The sequence below is a fragment of the Rhagoletis zephyria genome, unplaced genomic scaffold (assembly GCF_001687245.7).
Source record: "Rhagoletis zephyria isolate East Lansing unplaced genomic scaffold, Rhagoletis_zephyria_1.1 Rzeph_scaffold_03940, whole genome shotgun sequence".
NCBI lineage: Eukaryota > Metazoa > Arthropoda > Insecta > Diptera > Tephritidae > Rhagoletis > Rhagoletis zephyria.
The window spans coordinates 11,258-21,560 of NW_016161023.1; the positions used below are offsets into that span (position 1 = coordinate 11,258).

The window sequence follows — 10,303 nt, forward strand, 5'->3', positions numbered from 1 at the left end:
TGTGCTCGCTACCATAACGTCTTTCCACTGCACCCATTAACGCATCGTAACTGTTCCTTTTACAATCAAGAATAGTCTGCAAGATTTCCGCTGCAGGTCCTTTTAATGCAACGAACAGTGCAGCGGATCTATCCTCCATGCTCCAGTGATTTGCTGCAGCCGTTTTTTCGAACTGGAGCTTAAAGATCTGGAAAGGAATCGTGCCGTCAAAGGATGGGGTTTTTTTTGGGTGCGCTCGTCGAAGTAGCTGGACGATTCAACTGTAAATTACGAAGACGACCTTCCAATTCTTCTACCTTTGTTTCGACTTTCTCCTGTCTCTCTTCAAGTTTGCCCTGTTTTTGTTAAATTTTTTCATCCTGTGCTTCCAGCTGTGATGATATGCGTGCCTCCTGTGCCTGTAGCTGAGTTTCTAACCGGGATGACACCTGCGCTGATACCTCGGAAGATGAACTAAGAGCCTTTTGATGTTCTTCAACCTTCCCGGATGTCTGCTGCACATCCTCCGACGAACAAGCAGCTTCATCCCTCTCTTCGTCCTTTGCGGATGCATCGTCGGGTTTACCCTGGAAGTCGTATTTGTCCACGTCGATGCCTTCAGCTTCCATAGCCTCCCGCAAACGGGATAACAATTCCACTTCTGACACCAATTGTTACGATTATCCTCGAAGCCTTGAGGGATTTCCCAAATATTCTCGGGCTCGTATCGCTGGATTGTTAAATAAATGCTCACGATGACCAAATTGCAGTACAATTAACTTTATTGTACAACAAACAATTTACAATAATTGCTAATACAGTAAAAACACTTTACAATACTTGTTAAAGCAATAACAATGCTTTACTAAACTTGTTAACACAATTAAACTTATAACTTGCTTATTCGCCACTCACTTCTCTGCTCACTTTACTTGTAGCTTGCTGACTTGTAACTAACTCACTTCGCTGTGGCGGCGCCCTTATATACCTGCGCTCGTACTTATGGCAACTCTAGTACATTCTGAAGTTTATCGCTCATTCTCTTTCTCTCGCTGTTCGCAGTGTTCATCCAACTTGACGTTTCTCTTTGTGGAACATTCTACGTCATTCCTCGAACATTCTGCCTATTTCTCGTTGTTCGCTTCGCGTTGCCGCAGTATTCGTCGCACTATTATGTTCATAGAAATTAAGAATTAAAACGTTTTAGAGGATAAGAATAATTAAATAAAGTACTATTTGCAAAGGCCCCACAATATAAATTTATATTGTAACGGACCCTCGGCACCTCGAGTTACCCCTGGTATAGAAAACAGAAGCGTCGGGGCCTTCAAATAAAAACGCTTCATTACAGCAAATGCATATAAATATGCGGATTTCTGAAATATTAAAAAGTTAAAGCACGGATATATTTAAAGCCAAATTCATGATATACCGTTTTAAGAATTTATCTACTTATTATTTTTTATATTTTTCATTAGAATTGGGTTGAAATTTTAGAGCTATGTGAAAGTTATAAACCAATGTTTTGTTTAAAAATGTGAAAGATGTGGTAGAAACCTAAATTTAAAAGAAATATGTGGTAGATACATCTTTCACATTTTTAAACAGTGGTAGACCACATATGTGGTAGAGGTTTGCACAATGCCTGTAACACAAAGTTTACAATTGTAATAAGTCTACAAGTTATTAGCGATTCGCTTGTACTACAAGCTCTATAATTTTTTGTAACACAATATTATTTTTTAAACTTGTAGCTATCAGCGAAATATTCTACACTTGTAAATGTTCTTTCTACAAGCATTTGCGTTTCGATTTGCACTTTAATATAAAAATTTTGAATAGCCTTGATTAATTCCATGTTCAGACCGACATCGAAAACATGTTTTCGTTGCTATAACTGGTTTTCGGCTTAAAACTTGTGTTTTCGTCCATGAAAATCTGTCAAACGAAAACCAGTTTTCACAAAAAACTACTTGAAAACTCACGTTCCACTCATTCCAATCGGTGTCTTCACTAGTATTTTAGATATATTTATCGAAGTGGAAGTCATATTTTATCATCTTTAATACGCTAGTTGGGATTATTGTCAATTGGATGGCCAAATTAAAATATGAACAAAAGAAAAAGGTTGCTAATGATAAGAAAATGAAAGACGAAGATTTTGATGTTTTTAGTTTTTTCGTAGCAAAACTGTAAAAAAGGATGAAAGAAATGTCCACAAAAACACTAACAGCCGGTGCGAACCGCTTTCAGCCCTCAATCTCAAAACTCGTTTTCAAAGCGTTTTCTCTGCTGGTCCAAACATGGTATTAGTTATTTACAAGAGCTCTTGTTAAAAATCGACTATCCGGCTTCTCGGTTAGTCGATTACGGCGCGTTTACATTGGACAATGCTGTCCAGACCATGAAAATATACATATTAGGGCCGGTTGCTCAAAGCCTGGTTGACAATAATCCCGTGTTATATGCATGGAGTCGAAAACGTCGATAACGATGTTAACCGATGATTAATGTTAACCAGGCTTTGAGCAAAACGCGTGCATGGAAAAGTATGCATGTATTACGCTGCGTTTACATAAGACAATTCGAGACAAGACAATTGAGAATATGTATTAGTTGTCAAAGAAGAGAAAACTTGCAGTTGCGATCCCGTACGAGTCCGGACTAGTCAGAAATAGTCAGAATCAGTCAGATTTTACTGAAAATCGATCCCGTACTCAGTTCTCTGACTATTGAGAGGTCAAAAAAGAGAGTAAATACGGTTCTCTCTCTGTCAGAAGTTACCAGTTTTAGTCCGACAATTTTTTGCTGGTAAATTCTAGTAAATGTATCAAACGATCAGCTGTAGTGTGTTTGGCAACCAAATTGTAAACAAAAGAAAAGTGCACTCTGCTAATTCATGTTGAAAAGTATTTAATTACTTGTTTAAGTGGATTCTAATAAATTTGAAAGTATTTTTGGTTATTTACATGTGTGAGCTGAGTGTGTTTACATACAAAATAAGCAAAAATTTACAACCAAAATTTGGAGGTTATGTTGAAGTTGACAGAAGTTACCATTTTTCACTAGAAAGCGATCCCGTACCTTTCAATGTTCCTCTCTCGCTCTGAGCGAATTTTTATTTTTTGACAGTTTTACTAGTCCGAGTCCGAGGAATACGGGATTGCACCATGCTTGTGTAACGTAGGCGTCCAGACAATTACAAATACAATGCACTTTTCAGCAGCCGCCGGTATTGTCGTTTCGTGTCAATTTCGTGTAGTGATTTTGTTTTATTTGAGAAAATTGCAATAATTTATGAAAACTGTCCGTCGTTGCAACGCAAATAGCAGCAATACAGCTTTTGCGTGAGATATATATTCGCGAAGCGAAAATCGGAAAAAAGAAAGTTCGGACGTATTGAGCGAAACCATTTCTGCTTCAATACATTGTTCAGCAGCCGCTGGTTTTGTCGTTTCATGTCAATTTCGTGTAGTGGTTTTGTTTTATTTGGAAAAATTGCAATAATTTATGAAAACTGTCCGTCGTTGCAACGAAAATAGCAGCAATACAGCTTTTGCGTGAGATATATATTCGCAAAGCTCGGACAAGATCGGACGTGTTGGGCGAAACCAAACGAACACAACCTCGATGCGCATTTGCTACAAGACCTCCTTTGGAACGACGATGAGAAGGATTTCCGAAATTTGAAGAAATTTTGCATTTGGTATGTATGTATATATATGCATATTAATGCCTCAAAAAGTTAAAACTATTTGTATATAAAATGTAAATTAACGCTTGAAGATGACAGACCTTAATCAGCGGGATGCCATTACACCAAGAACGAAATTGGCTATAACGCTAAGGTATTTGGAAACAGGGTATTCATTCAAAGAGCACCATTAGCCTCTTTCTTCCAGGTGTGCTACGTGCTATCTATGAAACCTTGCGGCCCGAATATTTAAAAGTATGGGTTCATACTGCCACGGATCGTATTTGCCCACGCATGTGCAGCACATCCTCACAAAATGTTATTTCGACATCAAAAATATAAACTCCGGTTATGCTATCCACAGTATTTTTACACATAACTTCTTACCAAATTTATTAAAAACTTATTGCTTGGAAATTTGAATCTTTACTTTAAATTAAAACCTAATCCTTTGACTACACGCTTATGATAAAGTTTTTTGATTCGAGTCACACGTTTGGACACAACAACTCAAAAGCATTGTACAAATAACGAAACCGTACCCAGTAGCTAGTGCTGAAAGTTCTTTCAGCATGCTTGCCAGAGTAAACAGCTTTCATCGCTCGTGTTCTAAACAAGAGCGGATATCATTTTCTTATGTTTACAATCAACGGTTTAATAAAGAAAAATTAAATTCATTATATAAACAATTCTGTGGACATTTGACAAAACAACTTATGTCTGTACAAAAACAACTTATGTCATACAAAATAGCATATATCGACAAAATATATTTTACCGTCGAAGAGCAAAATGTTGTAATTCGAAAGAAATGTGAAATTTTTTTATCGCTATTCGCAACCTTTAAGAATGCTTCGGTTTGCAACTGCATGTTTTAATTTAAATAAAATTGATTGCTCTGACGTTAAAAAGAGCTTTGTCGACATGTGCTATTTTCTTTGTCCGCGAAAGATAGACTTAAGTTGTTTTGCCAAATGTCCACAGAAATATTGGTTGAATTTGGGTCCAACTGGTGTGTGAGCTAGAGCATGTGTATGCAAATACGAGCCCTGCTTACTACATGTTCATTTCCGAGATAGTTGAATAAGAATAGAAAATAGTATGCGTACCTATCTGTTTCAGATATCGATAGAGAAATTTTATTTCATAATAAATATACAGGCATGTTCTGCAAATCGTACGATCTCAAATCGGTACGATGTACAAAACCTATTTCGAAGGATCTATAACGAAGAAAGAAAAATTTGGCGCTAAGTCGATTGATATAACGTAAATGATGTGTTTCTAGCAGTTTCCATTTGAAACACTTAATACTTTGATTACTAATATACAACGATACTTTGCAAATCCCACCGATTTGAAATCGTACGATTTGCAGAACATGCCGGATAGTATGCGAAGTTATCGGTGACGATATGTACTTAACCCCCTTATTCTAGAACCCGATTTTCGTAATTCGTAATTCGAAGCTACACTACCTTGCGTAAACATGTGCAGCATTGCCAGCTATGTGCTTGTTTATAGTAAAATTTATTGATTTTCAATATTTTGAGGAAAATTATGGATTCTGATGCATTTTCAGTTATAGCAGCGGAGTAAAAGCGCGCTATGGCAATGGACTTACAAAGGTATCCATGGACGCATCCATGTCAGCTTCTGGTTGAATTGTTGAACCACAAGCCAGAATACTTATGCCTGAAGATCTGGTTATCAATCCAGTTAATGCAATAACAGCCTCTTCCAAGCCATTGCAAACATGCACTTTGTTAGGTCCACCACTTGTTGCACCTGCTTCTGCCTTCGGCCGCTCTTAGGGATCATAACCCTTACCAAGTAGAATTCTCCTTTCCATGTTGCGGGGAAGAGGGGCTTCCGCATGTCAAATGTATACAACATTTCTTGTGCATATCACTCCGGCTACGCCGTCCACAGTATTTTTGCGCAGAACCCACGTCGAAATTTGCAAAAAAGTGCAAAGTGCAAACTGAGTTTATTAATAAGCTAGTGGTAGAAAATTTTATACATTTATCTTTAAAAAATGCGAATCCTTTGATTACACATGTATGTTAAAGTTTTTGGGTTCGGTCTTTGCGTTTGGACACAACAACAGAAAATTGTTGTACAAATAACTAAGCCGGACCCAAGTTTCTCGATAAGGGGCAACAAAGATTCTTATTTCCTTGTTTATATAAAACAGTGGATAAAAACATACGTATATGCAAAAGGCAAATTTTTCTGTTTAAATGAACACCACCAAAATATTTATTGCAAACACACATTGATTTACATCTTTTATTTCGCCTCCGACACAGAATTGTCGTACAAAATTACGCAAAAAAACTTACTCGTTCATTTTTGGGCATGTCATTGTTACGAATTTCGAAAGTTCGAAAATACGATTCGGATTGCAGCATACTATTTCTACGATTCGTAGCAAGATCCGAATACGAAAGAGTTGCGGAATAGGGGTGTTAGTTTGTTTATTTATTTTTAATACAAAAACGAATCCTCGTTGATCAGTGGATCTATTTCTACAGATGGCATTGCTAAGTAGAGTATGTTAGAACCATGTGTGTCTGGCGATCCTGTTTCTCTTATTTCAAACTCCGTACTGTTTTCCACTTTACTAAATTTACGTTGGAACAATAAGTCTTGTATTTCTTTCGTAGTTAGATACGCAGTTTCTTCGGGCATGGCACGAAGCGTCTGCGAAATACTAAAAGCATCAACTGTGGGTTTACTGATGTTGACAATTTTGTCAATCGCTTCATCGAGTTTGTCTGTATTTATTTCATCTTCATGTTTCCTTTTCCTCGAAGATGACAGAGTGGAGATGTCAGAATCAAAAGACTTGGAAGTTGTTGTGTCATCCACATAAATTGACTTATTTAGGATGTTCTGAAAGACAAATTTAAATAATATAATTTAACAGTTTGGGCTCAATATACATATTTTTAATGTAACTAATTGTTTCCTTGCTAACTTATTTACATTTATGTATATGTCTATTTAGGTACCAGCAACCGAAGACGAGTGGTTAGATAAGGCTTCAGCATTTGACAAACTGTGGCAATTTCCGCATACTCTGGGTGTTCTAGATAGGAACACATTCGCTTAAAAGCCCCAGCAAAAACTGGAACACAATTTTATAATTTCAAGGGATTTTATAGTATCATCCTATTTGCTTTGGTAGATACGCATGGCAGATTTCTCTTCACGGACGTGGGCTGCAATGAAAAAGCATCAGATAGCACAATCTATCAAGAGGGTTATCTCTTCAGCGGGCTGAAAAATGGCTCACTAAATATTCCAAACCCATCAGATGTAGTCCCCGGACAGGGCACTAAAATCACATATTATTTTAAAGGAGACGATGCATTTTCAATAGATAAAAACTTACAGCCCAACCAATAAAGAAAAATAATATAGACATTGAGCGATAATGTTAACATTCTCTAAAATTTCGTACCAATAGACAACTTAATTACTCATTTCGATAAAATGAGAATAATATGGAGTTAAAAGTGCTTTCTTTGAAATTAAGTCTTTAATATAGACTTTGACGTTTAAGTCAGTTTGCCGAAGACACCGTCAAAAAAGTAAACAAAATTTAAGCAACAATTTTAATGAAATATTTTAATAAGTTTATGCGAAAACATGACAAAATGATATCGGATGCATCTATTTTTATTGACATTCAGCTTTTGCGAGAAAATAGAGCAACTCGAAAAAGGAAGATTTATAGAGATAGGATCAATCCACGATTGAGAGAATACAAAGGTTGCGCCGATCTCGGACCGCTATTCCTCTCTTAACGAATTTGACAGAATCGTTGTTTGCATGACGTCACACTGGTGCAACTTGTTTACATTTCCCTTGCAAAATTTTTTCTTCTTCTTCCATTCTTGCTCACGTTTTGGCATTCCTCTCTCGCAATTGCACCAGTGTGACGTCACACAAAAGTTATTCTCAAAAATCCTCTCTGATCGGCGCAATCTTGTATTCTATCATTCTTGGGATCAATCCTTTTACTCAATACACCGATGATGAGTTTGTAAACTTTTACGGTAAGTTTCTACCATTACATACGTATGTATATTCATAAAGGGAAAATTATGTGACCATTGTGCCCTTAGATTCGATAAGGCATCGGCAATGGAAATAATAGATATGATCCTCCATAAACTGCAACGCAAAAATCGCAGAGGAAGACCTCTTAGCCCTGAAGACATGGTTCTCTCGTTTCTTAGATACATAGGCAAAGGACAATATCAAAAAGATATTGGTAAGTACATATTGCTGGTTTGTATTCCTTTACGTGTAATTTTCTCTTATTTTTCAGCCAGGCTACACAATTTTTCGCAACAATCGATGACGAACGTTATAAAAATCGTAGCTGAAGCACTGGCTTCGAAAATGTCAACGTTTATCTCTTTCCCTAATAATGAAGAGGAAATAAACAATATAAAAAAAGGGTTTTACAATAAATTTGGGTTTCCCCAAAGTATTGGGGCGATAGATTGTTCACGTTTCAAAATTACAAATCCTGGAGGTGAGTTAGGAGCAAGACATAGGTGCCGAAAAGGATTTTATTCACTAAATGTTCAAGTATGTATGTGCATACGTACCACGGTGCAGCGAACAAAGATGGCGCCGTCAGTGGTACCGCTACTTTGGTTTTGCCGGTTTTTACAGTTGTGGTAACTTGTAAATAAACCTTTGTTTACAAATCAGCGAAAGAGAAATTTGAATTATAAGTGAAAAATCAGTTTAAATTGTGTTAATTTGCAATTTGTGAGTGATTTTTGAGTTGAAGACTGCGTAGAAACTAATAAAATGAAGTGGTGTGTGTTAAATTGCGACAGCCATCAAGATACAAGATGCGTAGATACAAGTGTAGCGCTGGGACGAATCGCTGCATTTTGTGTACATAGGGCACGGCAAAGCCGTTCCCGAAATATTTCTTTATTATTACATTAACAGCATTTCCTCACAATGATTTTGCTTCTGCTCCAAGCAGCCTCCATTAGCAAGTTAACTAATCAATCCCGCTGAGATGTGCGTTAAAACGTTTGCTGAAGCAGCCTCAATTGCAAGGCAATGGGGTTCACTAAAATGTTACCAGTATTTTCGCATTTAGCAAAACTAAAACACGTTCTTCGCTGTAAAGTGAACTGTTTTGGCAGTTTCAACTCGTTTTCTTTTCACTCTATAGCTTAGTATCCAGCTCTTAAGAAAAGCAAAAACTCCATATAAAATGACGTACAAGAAATGGCTAAGAAATTTTCTTAGTCAAATTTCCTTAAGGCAGTACGCAGTTCTTCAGAAATTTAGTACGCTTTCTACTACGGTTTTCTAAAGTTTTTTGTGAAAAAAGAGCACAAGGCACCCCGGTTTGCAACAGAAATATATGCCCGTTCCATTATTTCTTGAGGAAAGAGTGAGGCAACAGGCTGTGCGTTATCAAAAATGTCAAAATTCCTTGGGCACACACGCGAAATAATGGCAATTTTTTCTTGACCGTTTTCTTAAGAGCTGGATACTAAGCTTATTCTTTGTTTACTTGCGGTTTACACAGGTCAACGCTCAGGACGGCGCAATCTTGTATTCTATCATTCTTGCATACGTACATAATGCGTTCAATCGAATGCTATTTACGGGGTGTCCTGGACCACCCATGCACCCCTCCTAAAATGGAGGAAAATGTTCTTTATTGGACAACGCAAAAATATAAAGTACCTAGTCGGGGATGCTATATCTTTTGGTCGTATTACCCACTTCTGGTTTCAGCCGAAAGTGGGTTAAATAGACCTGAAGTCAATACTTTTAACCCTACGTCCATTCCAGAAAAAACTTGCCAATGAAAGTTACGTATTTTAGTCCTCAGAATCAGAATCTCTAGTAAAAACATGCATGTCCCATTTAAGAAAACTTTCGATTATAAGTCGGTAATACGACCAAATGATAGGGCATCCCCGGCTAGGTAGTTCATATTTTTGCGTTTTCCAATAAAGAACATTTCCCTACATTTTAGAATGGCTGAAAAAAAATTTTCATGTTTTCATTGCCCTCTCAGCATTTGTTAAAAGAGGGCAACGAAAGGGTAAAATTTTTTGGTAGAAACGAAAACGCCGTAAATTACATATCGTGATAATTTGTGATTCGCAATATAAAATTTTGGATATTGTCACCCGTTGGAGAGGGTCTGCGCATGACTCCCGAATTTTCCGTTTATCGAATATAAAGCGAAAATTAGGATCAATGGATAACATTATTAAAGGCCAAAATTCTCTTAACTCCATTTAGAGCAAACCATTTGCTCAATAACCGCCAAAAAATATATCAAAAAAAACATATATGCGCAAGAAATGTTTCGCATATGCTTTAATGGAATCCAATTGAAATTACAAACGGCGAAAAATGTTATAGTCGCAAAAGGCGAACTCCACAATATTTCCAAGCCGAATGTACTAATTCTTTCAAACGCACCACATCCAGAAGAATCGAATGCTTCAGCAGATCGATACCAACAAAATTCGCGTTATCGTGACCGATTCATTGAAAATTATTAAAAAAATTCCAGCGCAAATAAAAATCTAACTATAAAAAAATAAATTTTTTAATTAATAG

General features: G+C 36.8%; 1 protein-coding gene across 1 annotated transcript in view; it reads right to left on the minus strand.

The window, feature by feature from the left end:
* Positions 1-6,118: 6,118 nt before the first annotated feature.
* The window catches only part of LOC108369977 (uncharacterized), a 14,720-nt gene continuing 10,535 nt past the window's right edge, over positions 6,119-10,303 (minus strand). Inside the window, exon 2 of the mRNA XM_017625209.1 lies at positions 6,119-6,571. Within this exon, the coding sequence (XP_017480698.1) occupies positions 6,164-6,571 (408 nt within the window). The 3' untranslated portion in view covers positions 6,119-6,163. The remainder of the gene's footprint in view (positions 6,572-10,303) is intronic.